Here is a 22,272-nt window from a genome sequence, read left to right as displayed (position 1 = left end):
CCTCTTCCCTCCCCAGAGGGGCGCCCTAAGCTAGGCTCCCCTGTCTCTGCCTGTCTCCCAGAACATCCAGCTGGCGGCTGATGCCCGGTCTGCTCGTGCCTATCGCGACGAGCTCGATGCCCTGAGGGAGAAGGCGAACCGTGTGGAGAGGCTAGAGATGGAGCTGGTGCGCTGCAGGGAGAAGCTGCACGACGTGGACTTCTACAAGGCCCGCATGGAGGTACGCGCCCAGCCTCCGGGTGAATGCCGGGGAGAGTGTCGGGACTGAAGGGAGCACAGAGGCCAGGATCCAGGTGGGGTCACTGATGCTTTGCCCACCAATCCTGACTGCCTCGCATCAGCTGCAGGTTCCTGGACTCTCCTTTCTGAGAAATGAGGTGTTTTGCCCCCGTTGCCAGTCTTGGGGTTTGGAGATGGGTTTAATGAGCGGGGTGAGATCGGGATGTCAGGACGTACTGAGTGGCCTGTTTGACGGTAAGAAATGACCCGCAAGTCTCTTCTCGCCACCTAGGTGGCTTTTGAAGGGGTTGAACGCAGGTCGCGGGGACCCTGCTGTTGCCCTCTCCCTGCTCAAGGCCTCCTGCTGAGCCGCTGGCAGGCGTGCGTGGGGACGGCTGTTTGGCCCTGACATGCTCCCCCCCCAACTCCTGCCCCGCTGTAGACGGGCCCTGGGGCTCCTGGGCTGGGCGGAGGTGGGATGGGGAAGGCTGTGCTGCAGGGCCCGTGAGTTCCTCAGACCTACTTAAGGAGTGTTTGTTCCCTGAGGAATGTTAGTGGCACATTGGAGTCAGTGCATTGTCCTTGCAAACCACCTGCAGACGTGCCATCCGCCCTGCTTAGCCAGAGGCTGCGTGTGGACCTAGAGCCCTGAGGGCAGGGCCTGGGTCCTACCCGACTACCCGGGGAAGAAGCATGAGTTTTTGTCTCTTCTGGAACAAGCCAGTGTTAGGTGTGACGGGCAGTAGGGCAGAGAGAGGAGCACGGCCGTGCTCTCGAGCTCATTCACGGCTGTGGACAGCCGCCATGCAGGGGTGCTCCTCTTCCTCCCGGGGGGGGGTGTGACAGGCAGCGCATGTGCTGTCCCCCGGAGCCTGTCCAGTCTCACCGCTGAGAAACAGCTGCCTGTCACAGAAGGAAGAATGCATTAGTGCCATGTGGGAGGAAAAGTAAAGGACGGGGATTCAGGGCGAGGGCGAGGTTAATTTTGGTTAGAATAATGTGGAACACAAATTTCCATGTTTTGTTTTTAAACTTCTGGTGGCTTTCATGTGGGTCCTAATCTAGTTTACATAAGGATTAAAACAGCAAGGCGAGGAGAGCGGCGTGGGCACCCCTACGTACAGGGGGACTGTGTGGGGTGGATGCACAGAGTGGTCCTTGACTTGCTTTTGCAAAGCATGGTCGCACCTCACTGCTGTCAGGGCACGGGGGTTGCTGTCCAGAGGGCCGCGTGGGAGGAGGACAAAGGCAGAAAGGTTGCCTGGGAGATTCCTGTTGTCCCATGTTGTGTTATTGTCTGAAATTCCCAACACTGAGGACAGGTGCGTTGGTGCCGTGTGCGTCCTGGGTAAAGATAAGGTGGGCCTGTCTCTGCTCCTCTCTGGGAGTTACAGCTTCCTGGTCTGTGCTGGCTCTGAAAGAAACAGTAGTCTAAGATGCAGAGATGTAGCAGGGCACGGTCCTAGCTGCCACACCAACTTGGTGGGTGTTGGGCAAGTCTTGTCCCCATCTGTGGAAGGAGGAGTGGTCTGGGCGTCTCTGAGACCCTCGTGCCCTGGCGTCTCGTGACACAGGAGCACGTTTCCAATGAGCTTATGCTAGCGAGCTGCTCTCCACAGAGATGGGGGCCCCTGGAACCAATCCATGCAGTGATTGCTGGGTTGTTGGCAAGGCAGTCAGGAGCTGGGTTAATGGTCAGTCCTGGGGTGCGGTGCACAAACACATCACATTCTTACGATATCCCCCCGCAGTGCCCAGGTTCAGGAGGGGAGATGGGCTACGGTTCGGTCTGCCCTGCCCATCTGGCTGGGCCTGGGGAATGGGGCCGCAGCTCGACTTCCACCCTGGCCGAGCCCCTCTGACCCCAGGCAGGGTCGCTCGCCCGCGCTCTGGGGTTCCAGCAGCTCTCCCTACAGAGTGCAGTCCGTGAAGTCGGAAACTACATCTCTGCCGTCTCCAGCAGGGGGAGGTGCTCCAGAGGCGTCTGTTGACTTGAGTCCCATGCTTAGGATCCTCAGGATAATCTCACCTTTAATTAAAAAGAAAATCAAACCCTTCCCACTCTCCCCCGACCCTCTCGAGCTACCCCGGTCCCTCTCCGAGCCTGTCTGAAAGGAGAGAGCACCAGCTGTGTCCTTCATTGCCTCACCTTCTAACCCAGTCCTCCAGGTCTGCCTCTCCCTCTGCTCGCCTGAAACCATGCTTGAGAATCAGGGTCCACGACTCCTGTGCCAGTCCAGTGGGCACTTCCCAGCCTCCCTCGCCCACCCTCTCTGTGGGCTCGGACACCACCACCCTCCGCCCCTCACTCACCTGGCTTTCCTGAGTCCCGAACTTCATCTTCTTGGGCCCATGCGGGTGGTGGTCACCTTGCTCTGCGTCTACCATCTGGCCTTTCTCCATGATGTCTTCTCTGCCTCCTGCCCCTTCTTTAGCTGGCACGTACAGACTAACAGGTCCCAAATCTTCATCTCTGGACTGGGCTTCTCCCGCACTCCAGACCTCAGTCTGTCTCAAGGTCAGTGTGTCCAAATCCAGTGTCCCTCCCTCCCTCCAACCCACCCATACTGTCTCTGGACTGGACTCGCCATCCACCGAGGCAGGTACTCAAGCCAGAGCCGGCTCGGCCTTGAGTCTTCTTTCTTCTCCACCCGTTCCCGCAGCCCCAGGTGCTGTCCATCTTCCAGAGCCCATTTCCCCACCTCCCAGCCTGTCCCTGGCCGAGGCGGATGTTGGGAGAGTGAGTCCCAGTGCCCGGCCGGCCTTCTCCATGGTTGCTTGTCCACATTATTCCAGTGCCTGCGCAGGAATGACGTTATCTTTATTCCAGAATGCCCTCCGCAAGCATCTGAGTTGGCCGTTCTGCCCCCGCCTCTTCTCGTTCACATCGCCTGGGCCGCTGCCAGAGTGGCCTTTCTAAGAGCCCCTCAGGCATCTCCCCGTTGCTCTTGGGATAAAGTCCACACTCCACCCCTTCTTCTGACACCCACTCTGGTCCCCGTGGAACTCTGCTCCGGCCAAACCGAGTCCCCTTCAGGTCCGCTGGTGCCCCCTGAGGCCCCTCGGCCCAGCGCATCTCCCCGACACAGGGAGGGCCGGTGAGGGGTGGGCAGGCCACACTCTGCTGGCTGCATCCCCAGCCCCGCCCCCCATTCCTTTAGGCCCCTTCTTACCCCCAGGCAGACTCATCGCGTGGTGTCGTAATGATGCATCCCGTTTCCCACCCACACCGGGAGCTCCTTGAAGACAGGATCTGTGCCTTCCTGACCTTGAGTCTGAGTGCCTTGGTGCCCACATTGTCCAGCTCAGAGATGGCCAAACTACCATCAGTCCCGGGGCGGTGTCTGACCCACCATCAGCTTTTTAAAAAAATATATTTATTAAACAACCCACACATTGTTAGTATAGACATCGTGCAAGGTTAAAACATATTCAAACATCAAGATCCACATTCAGGGATTCCCTGGTGGCGCAGTGGTTGAGAGTCCGCCTGCCGATGCAGGGGACACGGGTTCGTGCCCCGGTCCGGGAAGATCCCACATGCCACGGAGCGGCTGGGCCCGTGAGCCACGGCCACTTGCCCTGAGTGTCCGGAGCCTGTGCTCCGCAGCGGGAGAGGCCACGGCAGTGAGAGGCCTATGTAAGTTCTAGAGGCTGGAAGTCTGGGGTCTAGGTGCCAGGGTGGTTGGGCTCTGGTGAGAGCTCTCTTCTTGGCTTGCAGATGGTTGCTTTCTTGTTGTGTCCTCACATAGCAGAGAAAGAGGAAGAGGAAGAGGAGTAAGAGAGAAAAAGAGAGAGAGAGAGAGAGAGAGAGAGAGAGAGAGGGAGAAAGAGAGGGAGGAGGGAGGGAGGGAGAGAGAGAGGGAGGGAGGGAGGGAGGGAGGGAGACAGCACCATCAGCTCTTATAAGTAAAGTGTTACTGGAACACAGCTACACCTGCTCATTCACACAGCCCATGGCTGCTTTTGAACTGTGCCTGCACAGCTGAGTAGTCGTGACAGACTTAGGACCCGAGAAGCCAGAAATATTTCCTCTCTGGCCCTTTACAGACCCATGATCTGGCCCACAGTAGGTGCAGTGAGGTTTTAAATGAGCAGCAATAACTGTGTGTTTATGCAGCTTTTCCCACACACCAGGAACTAACTGTGCTAAGCTCAAACCGTATCATCACATTTAAGTCTCCTGGTGGCCTGGTGAGGTTGAGTAGCCAGCGTCTAGGTCCTCTCCTTTTTTCAGATAACAAAACTGAGAAGAAATTAATAACTTGCCCAGCATCGCAGTTGGCGAAGAGGTGGACCAAGGTGGCGTTGAAATGCCTCTCTCCACCTCTGGGACCCCAGCCTTGCCAAGGAAGGAGGAAATAAAAGGGGTGGGGTCACGCAGACAGGAGGGGAGCTGGGGGAGCGGGTGACGGCGGCCACTGCCTCAGACGCCATGGGGGCTAGAGGGACGCCCGGCCTCCGGCAGCTCATGTCCGCACCTGGGCATCACATTGTAGACCGAGAATGTTGAAATGCAGGGAACCAAGATCACCTTGAGCAGGGAGACCTCTGTTCCCACTTGGGACTCTGTGTTTCCTAATGACTTTTAAGGAGTTTTGATAAAATTCAGTAGAAGGAGAAGTTAGAGCAGGGCAGACCTGATGCTTGGTTTATGGTTCAGTCCACCACGCTCCTCGAATCAGAAATGTAAAAGCAGGCTGGTGCTCTATGAAGCTTAAGGGGCTGCAGCGGAACCAGACGGAGGTTAGCGAGGGGCTTGGGTGCTGTGGTCCCAAGTGCAGTGGGCAGGAGCCCATTGTTTCTTTGGTTCTATCCCACCTCCTGGAGTTTGGTGCTTTTGTTAGCCTGTCGCTTGGTGACGCTCAGTGAGTGCTGCCCTGAACAGTGTCTCACGGCGGGGGGGGGGGGGGGGGGGGGGGGGCGTGACAGGATGGTGATAATGGCAGCCGACCTGATTACTGGGCCTCGGGCCCCATGCACTGACTACTTCACATGCGTTATCGCCTCTGAACCCCACCTCAGCCCTTTTTTCGTGCCCAGCAGAGGACGAGGGATCGGTGGTTGAGAGACATGCGTTTGCTTCAGGCGCCACGGCTGGTAGCGCACGTGGCTGGCGGGGGACCGGAGCCATCGGCCCACTTTCCCAGTCACTGCTCCTGGTCATCACGTAGACGAGCAGGGGCAGCTCTCCAGCCATTTGGGGACCAGCCGTCAGGCCTGGCCTGTGATTTCCTGAACGTGGCCCCTCAGCTGTTTGCCGGGCTGGGTCAGGCCTTTAAGTAGCCACCTGATTCAGTTGGGATCAGGTCCTCAGCGGCGGGCTGGCCTTGGGCAGCTGCCCAGAGGCAAGGAGGCGGGCGTCTCCCTGGGGGCCGAGCCCTGGGCTTGCTGCGGGAGCTTGGGCTCACTTTCTTGCAGATCTGGCTTCTCGCTTCTGAGGCAGTGAGGTGTGCAAGGCTGGTTATTTCTGTTGTCTAATATATGGTGGAAGTTGATACCACCAGAAAATTGAGATGTTTATGAATAGTACCGATGGTTAGAAGTCATCCTACCCAGTGCTGTATTCTGCTCCTGGTCACCCTTGTCTGTCCCTGCCTGTTGGAAATCTCTGAGGCCTTCAAGGCCCGCCTCGCATGCCACCTGTGATTCCCCCTCACGGCATGATTCAGCTGACAGGTGTTCATTGAACACTTCCGTGAGGCCCGCAAGAGAAGTGGAATATCCTGCCCCCAGGAGCTCACAGTCTGGGGGAGAAGGACAGGCCAGCTCACCATTGCCTCACAGCATACCCAGGGTGCTCTGGGAGCCCAAGTACCTGACTCAGCAGGTGGGACAGAGAGAATCTGCCACCCCTTCTCAGAGGGGCCAACTCAGGCTGGGCTTTGGAGGTTGAATAGGAGTTGGTCATGAGGATGAAGGGGTGGCCTGTGCTGTGAGAGCTCAGGGCTGGGAGTGCTGGTGTGTAGACCTGTTGGAATGCCAGGTGAGAACAGTGGGGATGGGACGGTTGCCAGAGAGGGGGGACCAGGTCTTCTTCCTGCTCGAAACCCCTCTGTTTGCTCTGGCTCACACTGTTACTGATAGTCTGGGCCTCTTATCCACACGAGCCCCTTGAGGATGGGTTGCAGGCAGCTTGAGGGCGGTAGAGAGAACACAGGTCTGGAACTGTCTGGCCCAGCTTCAAGTCCCAGCTTCACCCCTTGCTGGCTTTGTGACTTTGGGCTTATTCCTTAATTTACCCAAATCAGCCTCTTCCTCCGTAGGAAGGCACTGTTCCTACCTCCCCCAGGAGCCATTGTGAAGAGTGAGTGGGGCAGGGACAGGGAGTGCCTAGTGCAGGGCCAGCCACATAGCGGACGTCATCTCCAGCAGAGAGAGGGCACCCAGGGAATTTAGAATTTCAGTGATTATACCTTTTACGGCTGCCGGGCTTTGATCAGAACTATGTCCGCTGACCGGAAGGCTTGCGGTTTTCCCTCTACCAGGTATCTTGGATTCTGGCCTTTGCAGGGCGAATGAACGGGTGGTGGATAAGCAGAGCTCCCCGCCCAGCTCCCAGCTGGTAGAACCCAAAAGCGGGGCAAGCCTTAGGACACTGCCCACCGGGAGAAACAGACACGTTCCCCTGTGTGCATGTTCACCAGCTGAAGGCATTCAGGGGAACCTCAGTCCCCCAGAGACGCTGAGTGGTGCTGGAAGGACTCTGGGGAGAGGAGAAACCGAGAAGCCCCTTAACCGGTGGGGGGCGGGGGGTGGGGAGCAGAGATGAGGTGAGAGATCGGAATCCCTTGTGTGTGCTGGGCTGCGTGCACAGGACCGAGAGTTCCTTGGACCCCTTGCCTGTGAGGGACCCTGCAAGGGAACAGCCATTATATTCCACACCCAGCACGTGCCGGGCACACAGGAGGCCTCGGGACTTATTTATGGGGTTCACAGTCTTGAAGACTCCCTGTTTCCAGGACATCGCTGAGAACTGTTGTTTTTCCAGGAGTATGTATGTAAAATGTTTAGATACGAGCTGTGCATTGAATGAAAGCTTGTCTGAATAGCTGTTTTTCCCCAAGACGCTGATCAGTGGAATGAGTGTTGAATTGAGAGGACTAGCTAGACTCAGTCCTTGAACCTGGGACAGACTCTTAGCCCCACCCCTTCCTTGTTAAGGAAATGGAGGCTCAGCGAGGTCCCGGATCTGTCAGTGGAGTCCACTTGTCCGACCAGACCAGGTTACAGATGTCGCATGCCTTTGCACTGTGGCCGGCATAGGAAAAGTTACCTTCCCGGATTTAAATATTTTCTTTCAGTCGAGAAAGTCCATTTGGCCTGACCCGATGAAAAAGGTGGAGGTGCTCAAAAGTGGAGACAAAACTCTCGCAGCTGCAGCCTTATCCCTGGATTGTTTGTTCTGGTCTCGGAGCCCTGTCGTCCTGAACCAGGTGTCTTTATCTGATGGTGCTCATGTCTTTTTTTTGCTGCCCAGGAGCTGAGAGAAGATAATATCATTTTAATTGAAACCAAGGCCATGCTGGAGGAACAGCTGACTGCCGCTCGAGCCCGGGGCGATAAAGTGCACGAGCTGGAGAAAGAGAACCTGCAGCTGAAATCAAAGCTTCACGACCTGGAATTGGTATTGCAGGCTGTTGTCGCTCAGATCTGTCTAAACAGATTGGGGAGGTTTCGGGTTTGTGCTGCGCCCCTCTCTGGCTTCTCCGTCACTGGGTTTGGTGCCACTGCCGACACAGTGACTCGCTGACTGCAGACAGTAGCTCGCTCAGCTCAGCGGGCTCAGGTGGGCACCACTGAACGCCTACTGACGGGTAGGACGGTACCTCTGGGTTGCTCCTCTGTACAGATGAGCTAACGTGTGTCTCTTCTGCAAGAAGGGTCTCTGCTGGCTTTTACGGTGTGGGCTGAGCTGTGATTTGTGAGTTTCTTTACAGGCTTCTCAAGGCATGTTAGGTTCCCTAGAGCCTCGAAGCCACCTGTCACCATGGTACTTGCTCTAAAGCCCTGGGCCATAAGTCACTTAGTTCAGACAGCATTCAGTTAGAGACCTCGGCTCTCTTATCACTTCCGTTGCCAGTCAAGGTGTCTTTCAGTGGCTGTAACTCTCACAGCCGGGCCCCGTGTTGGACTCGTTTCTGTGCGGGGAAGTGAGCGGGTGCCTGGGGTCCATTCATCCTCGGGGAATGAGGGTGAATGCACGGGGGCCGGGGCCTGTCCAGTGGGGCCCCCCCCCCCCCCCCACCGGCCACGTTCTCACTCCGTCCTTCTTCCTGCGCTAGGACCGGGACACGGATAAGAAGCGAATAGAGGAGCTGCTGGAAGAAAACATGGTCCTCGAGATTGCCCAGAAGCAGAGCATGAATGAATCCGCCCACCTCGGCTGGGAGCTGGAGCAGCTGTCCAAGAATGCAGACCTGTCGGACGGTAGGTAGCGCCCGGTGCCTGGGAGCCAGCCTGGCTGAGGCCGCTTCCTCATCCAAGGAGCAGAGCCCTCAGCTCTATATCTTCCATGTCAGGCCATCCATTCACCCCAAGTAAGTAGGATTTCCTTCAAGTGCCGTTTGGAACTGTTTCATTACCCTTCTCCCCGAGGAGAACAGGAGGGGTCTGGCAGCCTTGATGTCAGGACACGAAACACAAATCAAGTGTTACCAGGTTTCCCAGTTCCCATATGGACGGTCCCAGGAGCTTCCAGATTACAGCACGCTGACACCGGAGGGCATCATAGGCCTGTCTGTGGACGGCTGAAAGCTCTGGATGGCAGGAGACGTCCCCAGTGGTCACTAATCCCCACTAGAAATGTACCTTGGGCATTATTTCCTCCATTCATTTGCATAATTGGGCAAGACGGATGCAGTCTGTTCTCTGTCTCTCTGGGTGGGAGCTGCTAAGAGGCTGCTTCTCACAGGACCCAGGCCTCTTCTTTTCCCTCCTGTGCTTGCACCGCTGCCCCTGCGCAGACAGATGGGGTGTCGGCCAGGGGCAAGTGGGTGGGGCAGCAGTCAGCACCGCAGCAGGAAGCTTCGGCGCCCAGCAAACAATAAGCCAGTTCCTGTGTTCAGAAATAGCACACGTGTCCCTGATAGTGCGAGTTATTGTTTAGTTAGAGCTGGACAGAGCGAGGTAGGGCTTTTGGCTGGTTTGGGGGCTGCTTTTTCAGTTCTGATAAACACCCCCTCAATTAATGGCAAGGTCGTTGAGCGTAGCTGGAAACGTCTTCTCTTCGAGGGGTCCCATCAGTTCCAGACAAAAAAATCAGCTTATTAAACTGCTCATCTCTGAGGGAAGTTAGTCGTATCTGTGCTTCGGTGCCCGCACCCTGTGCTGGGGGCTGAGGGGGGGGGGGTCACCCTGATTCCCGGCTCTGGGAGGAGTACAGGTCTGTCGGGGAGGACCACTGCCCCCTGGCAGAGCGGAGAAGTGGTGCAGGCCTCCTGGGACAGTCCCAGACCAAATGAGAGTATTTCTGTTAGAAACTAGGGTGACCTGTGGGGTCAGAAAGCCTCACCCCTTTAGATGACTACTCGGTATAGTCTGTGGGCCCTTTCAGGTCAGTGAGCATGATTTATTCTTGGTGTTCCCAACTCCTGGTGCTTAGCTGGGAGCTGATGAACATTGACTTGAATGAAGGCGTGATGCAGGCAGAGCCTGAATATACTTTTGCATGTGTGGTGTGCTGCCTTCTTGATTCAGAAAGACCTGGCTTAAATTCTTGGCTCCTCCACTGGAGGTTAGCTGGGTGACGTCTTTCAGACCTCAGTTTCCTTATCTGCAAAATGGGGGTAATGAAGCTGCCTCACAGGAGGAGACAGTGAAACACGATGCCATGCCTGGCCCACGGCCAACAATAAGGGACAGCTGTTCTTGTTGCCAAGGTCTTAATGAAATACATCCCATCACTCTGGTTGCTTGGGGCGCTAATGAGCGTAGCACTCAGTAGTAAGCTGTTATGTCATAGTAATAGTCTTTGAAGCACTGGCTTTTACGGAAGAAGAAAGGAGGCTCGTGGTCAGTGCTGTTGTTTAACTTGTAGGACCTTAGGAATTAGTCCCCACGAGTACAGAGTTTCCGTTTGGGATGATGAAGAAGTCTGGAGGTGGATGGTGGTGATGGTTGCACAACAATGGGAATATAGCTAATGCCACAGGACTGTACACTTTAAAATGGTAAATTTTATGTTAAGTATATTTCACCCCAATTAGAAAATGTCCTTTTTTCATGAATGCTGCCAAGGTACTGTCCCGGTGATCCCAGGCTGAGAATTAGCTGCGTTTTAGTTGAGGTTTGTTTCATTTGTAGCGTAGTTTCATATGTTGCAAGCGTGTGTGCTTGCGTGCATCAGTGCTGGGCCTGGGTCAGAGCCGCGGGCACTCTCTCCACCTCCACTGCTTCACTGCCCGTTGTTGCTTGGGGTCTTGAGGACGTTCGGGCTTGTTGGGTCTGAACTGCTATCCTGGGTGCAAGATGAGAACTCAAAGCGGGTGGCACGTGCCTCTCAGTCCTTACGATCGCCCAGAGGATCTGAACACACACACCCTTGTTTCTAGCTTGATGTGCTCACTACGGAAGCCATCGTCCTGTATGTACCCCTGCCCCTGGGGTGATGAGTAAGAAGCAGGGCGGGGCGCAGCCCTCTTAACAGTGTCATAAGGCTCCCAGGGCTGAGTCCGTGGCACTGATGGGACAGGCGGGCACGGAACAACACCAACCCCTTCTTTCAAGGGCTTTCGTACACGTTCCTTCCTCCTCCTGAAAAAGCCCCATGACTTACCTAAAGTCGTGCGCCTGCTGGTGGCAGGAAGGAGCTAAGAACTCCCATTTCTGACTCTCAGGTCTATGCCCCCCTTCTCCATTTGTATTCGAGCTCTTTAAAGAAAGCAGAGTAGATAATCTCCCTTTTTCTATCTTTAGCTTATATTTTCATCGCACTTAGAATTTTTAAAGCAGTTTCGATGTACTATCTCATATTTTTGTCGATGTAATCGTGAAATTAAAAAATGAAATCACTGTCCAAAGGACCTTATTCGGGGATGGCAAGTACTGGGCATACGTGCCCACAGAGCCTTCTGCCACCAGTGGCAGACATAACTAGTCGATTACCGTGCCCCTCCTGCTGAGCCACCCAGACTCCCACTAGTCTCAGAGCTGGCACAGAAAATGTCGCCTATTTGCCATCTCTATTAGGCTCTAAGATCCTTGAGTTGTACGGTCGGTCAGCTTGGTTAGCAGCTTGGTTAGAAACAGGTCCCAGCAGTTAACACAGTCTTAACTTTTGCACTGGCTTCTTCAGTGTAAGCTGCTTTCCTCTTGAGCTCTGGGCCCAGCTGAGCCAGCAGAGGGACCGAAACTGCCTGAGGGACTTTGAGGCACTAACAGCGACGGCAGCATGTGAAATGGGGAGCACCCAACCAACCTATGGGAGCCCTTCCCAGCCCCCTCAAACCTAGGGCATGGGGGCCCGACGGCCCCAGCTCATGGCTGGAAGCAGAGGCTCCTGGATCCTGGGCCTGACTCAGCTTTGTGCTTCAGCCTCCAGGAAGTCGTTTGTGTTTGAGCTGAACGAGTGCGCCTCTAGCCGCATCCTGAAGCTGGAGAAGGAGAACCAGAGCCTCCAGAGCACCGTCCAGGGGCTGCGGGACGCGTCCCTGGCGCTGGAGGAGAGCAACCTCAAGTGCGGGGAGCTGGAGAAGGAGAATCACCAGCTCAACAAGAAGGTAACCCGGCCTAGGCGGGTGGACACCCCTCCCCCAACCCGGTCTGCCCTGTAGAGGCTAGTCGGTGGCCAGGCAGGGCAGTCAGGTGTCGGTGAGGATGCACCGCTGGGAGAAAAGCAGAAGCCAGTGCAGCCGCAGTTAATTACACAATAATAGAAGAACAAGAGCAGTTGCGAGAGGAGTCAAGAGGCAGCGTGGCTTGTGCCTGCACTGCCTTGAGGGTGTGTCTCGGACAGTACTTGACCTGTGTGTGCCTCCTTGTCTTCATCTGTGAAATGGGGTTAGTGGGCTTCGCACCTAGCACATGTTGCGTGGACTCCATGAGCTAGTGTACGTAAGGAGTCTGGCACGTGGTAAGGGCTCAGTGAAAAGAAAACAGTGGACTGTGAAAACGCATAGGATGGGTCATAGGGGAGAGGAGGCAATGATGTAAGTCACACCTATGTGTGTGGGGAGTAGGGACCATTGATGGGCATTTTAGGGCACTGCTGGTGGTAAAACAGGATCAGTGCTCACTCCTTCCTCTCAGTCTACGAGATGGAAAAGAAGAGATGGCTGAACGGTATTTGCCTTTCAGGACACCTGCTGGGTCTTCCCAGGAGCGCAGGAGAACCCAGACATCTGGGAGAACAGACAGAGGCTTACAGAGCAGTCTTCCTTCTACAGTTAGGAGGACCCCCCCCCACCACTTGCACTGGGGATTCAGTCTCAGGTGCAGAAAGGGGCCGCTGAGAGGCTAGGGATCGCCTCCAGGTCTTGGTCACTCCAGGTCAGAGGGCCTCAGAGCACCTAGGCCACATTGCGATGGCGCAGTTGTATCGTGGGCTCCGAGCACACCAGCTGTCAGAGTCCAGCTGAGGAAGAGGACACGAGCCCCGTTGCTTGCTGACCGCCATGCAGGCCGGGTGCTTTCGGGTGTCCCACCTGCCCACGAGTCCTGCCAGTGTCATTCACTGCTGCACGGGCAGTGGGAGGGGCACGGGCTGCAGGGAGAGACCTGGGCTCCGCTGGTCCTGGCTGTGTGCTGGTCCCTTATGTCTGTGTGAGGCTTGGGACAGCCCCTCCTGTGAACTGGTCTCTGGAGCCCCCTCATGGGACCTCCCAGGCTTGATTACTTGCTCTTCTTGTCCCTTTGAAGCATTGTGTGCCATGCAGCACTTCGGCCGACAAGCATTTTGTCCTGCTTCCGTAGGACAGTAGAAAACCCCACCCCATCGCATGCGATGTCTCTCAGTGTGGAACAGCATGGGGAAGGCAGCTATGCAGTTTAGGTTTTTTAGATTCACATGGCCCTAGCACAGGAAATGTCTTTATAAGTGGCAGTTCGACCTTGGCCAAGATAAAACAGAATCAGCCTTTAGAAAGATGAGAACCGTTGACTCTGTGGGTCCTCACGGGTCTGCTGCAGAAAGCCCGCAATGTAATAGCGCTGGCCCAGCTCCCAGCAGCCCTCTGAGATGACCGCTCACGCTTTTCCCCGTCCTCGTGGTTCACTCTGGCCCCTCCTCTGCACAAACAGGATGGCAGTGGGTGCTGCCTGCCCGGCATTACTCCTCAGCCCCCGTCTCTCAGGCCCCACCCTCCTACTTCCTCTCGGGGTCAGTTCCCTGGTGGGACACCAGCCCTCTCCTGCCACGGTCCTTAGGAGGCATGTGTTGGCATAGAATCCCTGGCAGGAGGGAGGTGCCACAGTTCCCAGGCCCGTCCTGTGTCTGGTGCCGGGATCCCTGGGAGGCGGCCCTCTGCCCACCAGAGCGCCTCTTCCCAACCTGCTCAGTCTGCCCGCGGCCTAACCAAACCTGTCCTGGCCCAGCAGCCGTGGTTTTGCTCTCTCCCCACAGAGCCCAGCACTGACGGTGCCCCCTAACATTGGATGGGTGGACACTCAGCCCCAGCTGGAGGGCTCACTGGACCCTGATCCATCTCAGCTTACCCCAGTTACCCTCCTCCAGCCTCAGCCATCCCACCCTCCTCGGCACCCCGCCATGTGGCCTGTCTGGGCCCCAGCTGACACTCATCAGTCAATCGGTGAACCCCCAGGTCCCGCCTCCTTCCTGCGACTGTGAATCCGCATTGATGTCCTAAGAGTTTACTCCTTAAGTCAAGAAGTTAAGAATCCTTATTTTCAGGGGAAGGGGGCAGCCCTCTGGGGGCCTGTTACTAGAAGGAAAGAGCAGCCTGGGGCTGAGAGGCAGGCCCCCTGGCACCCACATGCCCTGGGACCCGGAGTGGCACCTGCAGCCCAAGCCAGGTGCTTTGGGAAGGAAGGACGGGAAACCTCTCAGGGCTGGAAGGCCTGTAGCTAGCCCACATCTCAGCCCAGCGAGTTCACCCCAGGGGCACCGAGGTCCTTCAGGGATGGGCTCTGGTTCCATGGCAAAAAGAGCCAGAAAAGGCGAGAGATGGCTTGGGTGTGGGACCTGGGGAGATCACATCTTTAGACCAGAAGCAACAGCAACGAGAAATGCAGAGGTTGGAATAATGTTCCTTTCTCTGGGAGAGAAGGGGCAGCAGGGATAGGCTATTAACAGTAAGGTTGGGGGTAAGCCAGCAGGACCCCCTGACTGTGAGTGAGGGGACTGGGGGGTCGGCCACGGGGGGTGTGCCGCAGCTCTGCCCCGTCCTCACTGCGAGGCCGCGGGCCAGTCGCTGAGCGCCTCTGGGCCCAGTGTCCTCCTGAGTACTTGGTTGCCTTTATTCCCCAAGGCCATTGTCTCAGGTGTAGGCTTTACCATCGGAGGTGATCCCTGGTGCCCTGCCAAGTCCCAGGCCTTGTGCCGGGAAGTGGGGCAAAGATAAGGATTAGAAGTACGTTCTTGCTTTTGAGAACCACTCAGGTGTTTGCCGTGTTATAGCGTGTTTTCCTGTTGACCCCAGCTGGGTGGGGCTCCCCAGTTCTGGGGTCCCCGGGTTGGGGCAGGGGGGGTTGAGGTGCTGACGTGATGTGACAGTAGGAGTATGAGCTTGGCCCAGCTCTCCCCGCTGGTAGGGGAAGAAGCCTGCCTGCTGCTTCCTCCTATGAGGGTTTGAGAGCTCCCAGATCTGTGAGCCAGGAAGGCAGGGTGCCCCTCACCCAAGGACAAGTACGCAGAGTCTGCTTTAGAGCAGCGATCCTTCCGGGAGCTTTGGAAACCTCTCCGCGCAAGGCCCCGGCCCAGATGGGCTGAACTGTAGCAGGCTCAGACCTGCTGCTCATGGGGGTCGTTGGGCATCTCGGGGTCGTGGCCCGACGTCCAAGATCTTTCAAAGCTTCGAGAGCCATCTGGTCTTCGCAATCTATTTTTTCAGGACAGCCATCCCAAACCAGTACATCAGGATCATTTAGGACCATGTCAGACTGCAGACCAGCTAGTCGGGAGCTCTGTGGGTGGCCGGGCCCGGAGCTCTCATGGGGAGGGGCAGCGAACATCGCTGCACCTGCCGCCTGTTAGGCGTATGCCGAGCACGACACAGTGACAGAAGCTCTCAAGGATGCTCGCTGCTGGTCCTGCGTCAGTTACAGAAACTTGCTCGTGGTGACGTCATTAGTAGGGAGGGACTGGACTCTGAACTCTATCCCTGTGACACCAGAGTCATGCCTCTTTCCCAACTCCAGTCCCCCACGCTGAGGGGTTTGGCGTTGGCGGGAAGGGGAGCAGCGTTGGCGGGAAGGGAAGCCCTCGCAGTGCAGACACCAGCATGGGCATCGCCTAGGAGCTCAATCTCAGGCCCTGCCCTGGACCTACTGAGTGGGTCAGGATTCACCACCTGATCCAGGTGTTAGACACGATGAAGTAGCTAGTTCGTGTTTTAGGAAGGTCAGGCGGGGTGACCCCAGCAGAAGAGCTCGGTGTCAGGGAGGTGATTGGATGGTTGTCCAGGCCAGAGGGAAGGTGGCCCGGCCCTAGCCAGGCAGTGGCGGTAGAGCAGCGTGGGTAGAGAGGGCAGGACTTGGGGACAGAGTTACTGGAGGGTGAAAGAGGAAGGAGGGACATAGCGGAAGACCCCTCTGAGCAGCTGGGCGAATAGGTGTGTCACCAGGTGAAGTCCGTGGGACATCCAGTGGTGGTGGCCCCGGGCATGCGGTCTGACCCTTGGGAAAGCGGACAAGGCCTGAGATGGGAGCAGGGAGCCCGGAGGCACTTGGGCACATGGCAGTGCGGGTGAGGAGAGGTGGGCTGGGAGGAGGCTGACTGATGGTGCCCCTGAGCTGGAGATGCAAGTCGTGGGTTAGCAGCTGAGGCTAGAGGGGGCAGGGAGGTCCCTTCAGAGCAACGCCTGGACACTTGCCCCTGAGAAAAGTCCCGTTAAAGTGTTCTGTGGGGGCTGATGAGTTTTGGATTTATTTTAAAACGTAGTTCACTTCGTGAAGCCAACTGTTGCCCGGCTGGGTCTTTTGGGTCTGCAGATCGAGAAGTTACAGACCCAGCTGGAGAGGGAGAAGCAGAGTAACCAGGATTTGGAGACCCTGAGTGAGGAGCTGATCAGAGAGAAAGAGCAGCTGCAGAGCGACATGGAAACCTTGAAGGCTGACAAAGCCCGGCAGGTAGGCACCCCCGGAACAGATCCTTCTCCTGAACCCCTGCCTGCAGGAGGGAGAGTCCAGGATTTAGCCATTTCCTGGAAATCCATCGGGGAAACGTGCATTACCAGGTACCTAGCCTAGCTGCAGCTCAAACCAGCAACTCTCAATCAGCTGTGGGGGTCACTGGCAGTGCCTGAAGACGATTTTGATTGTCATGACTTGGGGAGGAGAGAGGAGATGCTCTTGGCATGTGGTGGGTGGAGGCCAGGGATGCAGCTAAACGTCCTGCAACACACAGGACCAGCCCCGCATGACAAAGAATGACCCAGCTCCAGACGTTCACGGCGTCACGCTGAGCACCCGAGGTTTGTTTGCCTCCCACCACAGGAAGTCCCGGATAGGGGGCAGCCCAGTGCTGGTGCAAAGGCTCCGTGATGCCGCGCAGGGGCCAGGCCTCTCCTCCCTCTGCTAGTCTTAGCAGTGGCTGCCACACACCCTGGAGGGCAAAGGGCAGAGGGAAACCCTCCCGGGACCTTCTGTCACATCTTATTGGCCACACCCAACACATGACCACCGCTACCTGCAAGGGAGCCGGGGGTATCCAGTATTTGAATTTGTCAGCCTCTGATGTAGAGCAGAAATGGGGGGAATGGGATGGTGCCACGTTTCGTGAAAAGACAGGCAGGGCTTCTGCTCAGGTGTGGCTTACGTAGAGGGCAGAAGGACGGGCGACAGGCAAGGCAGTTTCAGACGTGTGCTCTTGAGGGAATAACGCAGAGAACCCTGCTGGATGAAGGCGCTGAGGAGCCCTGGTGCAAGGCTGTCCTGAGGAGCTGCTCACGCTGAGCCCTGGAGAAGGAGGGGGAGCCAGTGATGCTGAACACTGCTGGGGGCTGGGGGTGGTCCAGGGCAGAGGGAGGATCCTGTGCAGGGGCTGCGGGAGGGGAGAGGCGTAAGGGGAGCCCACAGAGGTGGCGGCCAGGATAAACAACTATCGTTGTTTTACGTGAGAGGGAGAGAGATGGGGTTTATGTTTCTAAATCGTCCTGGATGCCGTGAAGGCATTTTAATTTGAACTGTCTCTGTAGGGGTCTCCATGCTCTTCACCTTGTGTCCATAATAACCCCTGGAAACGTTAGCACTTCTTTTTTTTTTTTCACTGAAGTATAGTTCAGTTCTGTTGTACAGCAGGGCAGTTCAGGGGTGTGTGTGTGTGTGTGGTGTGTGTATGTGTGTGGGTGGTGTGTGTGTGTGGTGTGTGTGTGTGAGATGTGTGCGTGTGGTGTGCGTGTGGTGTGTGTGTGTGTGATGTGTGTGTCTGTGTGGTGTGTGTGTGGTGTGTGGGGGTGTGTGTGTGTGGTGTGTGGTGTGTGTGTGTGTGTGTGTGTGTACTTTTTTTAGATTCTTTTCCATTATAGATTACTACAAGTTATTGGATGTAGCTCCCTGTGCTGTGGAATAGGACCGTTAGGCTGTTTTTTGGGTACACGATGGGATGGTCTTCTAGGGCCTATGCTTTAGTTCCCCCCAGATTAAATCAGACTTTAGCCCCAACTCACCGAAATACGTTTGTGCAGCAGCCGCTGTCGCTCCCGTCGTATCTTCCCGCAGATCAGGGACCTTGAACAAGAAAAGGACCATCTCAACCAGACAGTGTGGACGCTGCGGGAGAGGTCGCAGGTCAGCAGCGAGGCCCGCGCGAAGGACATCGAGCAGGAGAGCAAAGCCCTGCAGGGGACGGTGACAGAGGCCAGCGGCCGGCTGAGCAGGCTGGAGCTGGAGCAGGCGCAAGAGAAGGCGGGGCAGGCAGAGGAGCTGCAGCGGGAGCTGCAGCGGCTGGAGGAGGAGAAGGGGAGGCTGGCGCAGAGGGTGAGCTCCCTGCAGGCGGCAGGCGAGCGGGCGGACGCCATGGAGCGCGAGAGCCGCGGGCTGGCGCTGGAGAACCGGCAGCTGCGCAAGTCCCTGGACGCCCTGCAGAACACGCAGGTGCAGCTGGCCAGCCTGGAGCTGGACAACAGGCAGCTGGACAAGGAGAACCTGGAGCTGCGCAGGACTGTGGAGGCCATGCGCTTCACGGGCGCCAAGGTGGCGGAGCTGGAGCGGGAGAAGCAGGAGCTGAGGACGAGCGTGGAGCTGCTCAAGGCGCTGGGCAAGAAGTCGGAGCGCCTGGAGCTCAGCTACCAGAGCCTGAGCGCCGAGAACCTGCGGCTGCAGCAGAGCCTGGACAGCGGCGGCCAGAAGGCGCAGGCCCTGGAGCGGGAGCTGGGGCAGCTGGAGGCCGAGAACCAGGCCCTGCAGCGCGACCTGGAGGCCCTCCGGCTCGCCAACAGGCAGCTGGAGCGGGCCGGCCAGGACCGGAAGGCGCTGGAGCAGGAGGTGGCCCAGCTGGAGAAAGACAAGAAGCTGCTGGAGAAGGAGGCCCGGCGTCTGTGGCAGCAGGTGGAGCTCAAGGACGCCGTCCTGGACGACAGCTCCGCCAAGCTGTCCGCTGCTGAGAGGGAGAGCCGCGCACTGGACAAGGAGCTGGCCCGCTGCCGGGAAGCGGCCGGCAAGCTGAAGGAGCTGGAGAAGGACAACAGGGACCTCACCAAGCAGGTCACCATGCACACGAGGACGCTGACCACCCTGAGGGAGGTGAGACGGGGGCGGGTGGCCCCTTCGGTGGGGGTTGGGCAGGGTCACCGTGCTGCCCGGCAGGTGCTTCTGCAGTAGAGGTGAGACAGGGAGAGGCCCCGGCATTTGTCCCCTGCTTCTAAACAGAATGATGCCCAAAAGCATAAAGAAGAAGTAGAAATCACCTGTACGATCTTACGGCCCAGGGACAACCAGGGCTAACAGTCCAGCATATTTTATTTCTTCTTTATTCCTTGTCCGTTTGTGTATACACACACTTGATACCCTACCTTCTCCATCCCAGTCCTGTTCTGTTTCTGTTACTATACTTTTTCTCATTACATTAAATAGGTTTCAAGCCATGATTTCTAATGGCAGTGAGGTACTGATTTTATGGACTTACTGTGATTTCTTTCTGGACATTTAGATTGTTTCTGATTTTTCCCACGACTTTAAATAACACTGGGACTTCCCTGGTGGCGCAGTGGTTAAGAATCCGCCTGCCGATGCAGGGGACACGGGTTCGAGCCCTGGTCCGGGAAGATCCCACATGCCGCGGAGCAGCTAAGCCCGTGCGCCACAACTACTGAGCCCACGTGCCTAGAGCCCGTGCTCCACAGCAAGAGAAGCCACCGCAATGAGAAGCACGCGCACCGCAAAGAAGAGTAGCCCCTGCTCACTGTGACTAGAGAAAGCCCGCGTGCAGCAATGAAGACCCAACACAGTCAAAAATTAATTAATTAATTTTAGAAAAACACTGGACATCCTTGCACACACGCACCTTCACGAATGTATTTATTTTCTTAGGATATGTGCCTAGAAGTGCAATTACAGGATGAAAGGGTACGACTGTTTTACAGTTTCTTGGTAAATATGTGTCTTACTTTTCCCTGGTAGTTTTTGCGTGGCTCACCTGGGCTTTCCTGCAGCTCCATAGGGTGAGTCACTGCTCTAGTAAACGACTCCAGCGTCTGAGTGGCCCATCACAGAAGCCGAGTGTCCACACGTGTGGAAGTTCCATGTGACTGTTCACAGACACCTGGTGCCCTCCATAATGTGGCCCGGCTGTCCCACAGTGGAGCCCTCTTCTGGCTCCTCTACCTGCAGCAGGAAGATGAAGAAGAGAAGGACCACACTTCATGGGGCAGAATCTGGTCTCATAGCCGCGCCTGACAGCCAGGGAGGTAGGGAAATGTGTTCCAGCTGTGTGCCGAGGAAGAAAAAGAAATAGACTTGGTGACCACGGCGAAGTCTCCACATTAAAAAAAGATCACTGACCGTCAGTGCAGACAGATCAGTACGCTGTTGGGGAGAGATGCAAGACACCGACCTGACCCATAGCCCCTGCCTCTGTAAGCGTAAGTTAGGTTATGCTGCAGTGAGGAATGACCCCAGGATCGCAGGGCTTGTCACATCCAAGGCTGATTTCTCTTTCACGAAAGTCCAGGTGACTCTCTGGAGAGCCTGTCCTCTTTGCTGGGGCTCAGCATCCCAGGCGGCTTTGATCTCACGGCTCCACCATCTCAACGTGGGGTTCGGGCAGGTCCCGAGGCAGGGGAGAGGCAGCTGGAAGATCACACACTGGCCCTTCCACGCTGCAGCCAGGGAGCGACCCCGGAATGTTTGGCAAGCACCACCCTCCGTCACACTGCCGTTCCAGGCCTTGGGGTGTGTGTGGTAGGGGGTCCTCATGTGTGCACATAGCTGTGACACTGGGCAAAAAACGGTATAACTACCTGGAGAGTTACAGAGGTGTGGACTAGAGTAAGTGAACCCCTAAATGAGGTCAACATCCACTTTTGAAGAGTAAATCAAAACCAGTGTTTAAAGTAAAATCTTTCCCCTCTTTATACTTTGTTCTCTGCAATGAGCTAACTAGTTATTGATCCATTACTCCGTGGAAAAGGCAATCACGTTCACAGAATGCAAACCCGCTCCTCAGAGGTCACCATAAGTGGTATTTCCGACGCTTGTCTGGATGTGTTTGGAGCACGTTCTTTTTTTTTTTTTTTTTTTTTTTTGCGGTACGCGGGCCTCTCACTGCTGTGGCCTCTCCCGTTGCGAAGCACAGGCTCCGGACGCGCAGGCTCAGCGGCCATGGCTCACGGGCCCAACCGCTCCGCGGCATGTGGGATCCTCCCGCACCGGGGCACGAACCCGTGTCCCCTGCATCGGCAGGCGGACTCTCAACCACTGCGCCACCAGGGAAGCCCTGGAGCACGTTCGATCCTTCCTGGACACGCTGCCACGTGGTCTGGTATCTTGAACTCCGGGGGCTGGGAAGGTGTGCTCATCCGTTCCCTTTGGAGGCATCCCTGAGGTTCACCGTCCCCACAGAACCGCCTGCTTGGCCCTCGAGACACCCAAGCTGGCCACGGCTCGAGAAGGTGGTCACTCAGCCCTGAGACTGGCCTGCGCCAGGCCCTCCTGCCGTTTCCGCTGGGCTCTTTTCCCACGCTCGTCCTCACTGTCCCCACAGGACCTGGTACAGGAGAAGCTGAAGAGCCAGCAGCTGAGCAGTGAGCTGGACAAACTGAGCCAGGAACTGGAGAAGCTTGGCCTCCACAAGGAGCTGCTGCTGCGGGATGACAGCAGCAACGGTGACACGTGAGGGCCCCTCCCTGGGTGGCTGCAGGCTTTCTCCGCTCACGTCTGCGTCCCAGCGCCCCCGCACCCTGCAGGCTCCGCGCCCCAGCCCCACCCCCACCCCCGGAGCTCAGTTTACTTTTCACACTTGAGGGCCTGTTGACACGTGGCACTTTCTATCCAGGGCCTCCTTCCTGGACATTCCGAGGCAGGAGTGGAAGGAGATTCTTTTGTCCAATGAAAAGGCTTCTGAACTTTTTTCTAGTTAGGCTTTTTTCGAGCAGTTTTAACTTCACAATAAGAGTGAGGAGAAGGTGCAGAGATTTCCTGTAGACCCCCTGCCCCCGGTGCGTACCCTCCCCCACCATCAACACCCACCACCAGAATGGTGCATGCATTACGCTCGGTGAACCTACACCAACGCCTCATCATCACCCAGAGTCCACGGTTGACATTGGAGTCATTCTCAGTGTTGCATGTTCTGTGGATTTTGGCAAACATATGATAACCTGTATCCACCCCTATAGCGTCATACAGAGTATTTTCACCGCCCTAAAAATCATCTGTGTTCCACCTGTTCATTCCCTTCTCCCTCCACCAGCCCTTTAATTTTTTTAAATTTTAACTCTT

The 22,272-nt window shown here is 56.4% G+C and overlaps 1 protein-coding gene across 1 annotated transcript in view; it reads left to right on the top strand.

The window, feature by feature from the left end:
- The window catches only part of CCDC88C (coiled-coil domain containing 88C), a 126,920-nt gene that overhangs the window by 69,955 nt on the left and 34,693 nt on the right, over positions 1 to 22,272 (top strand). Inside the window, 7 exon segments of the mRNA XM_032621569.1 lie at positions 62 to 220; positions 7,700 to 7,846; positions 8,505 to 8,649; positions 11,755 to 11,939; positions 16,327 to 16,464; positions 18,055 to 19,077; positions 21,536 to 21,663. Coding sequence (XP_032477460.1) covers positions 62 to 220; positions 7,700 to 7,846; positions 8,505 to 8,649; positions 11,755 to 11,939; positions 16,327 to 16,464; positions 18,055 to 19,077; positions 21,536 to 21,663 — 1,925 coding nt within the window.

Source organism: Phocoena sinus, chromosome 2 (genome assembly GCF_008692025.1).
Source record: "Phocoena sinus isolate mPhoSin1 chromosome 2, mPhoSin1.pri, whole genome shotgun sequence".
Taxonomy (NCBI): Eukaryota; Metazoa; Chordata; class Mammalia; order Artiodactyla; family Phocoenidae; genus Phocoena; species Phocoena sinus.
The sequence above is the reverse complement of the archived record's forward strand: the minus strand, read 5'-3'. Positions and strand labels throughout refer to the sequence as shown.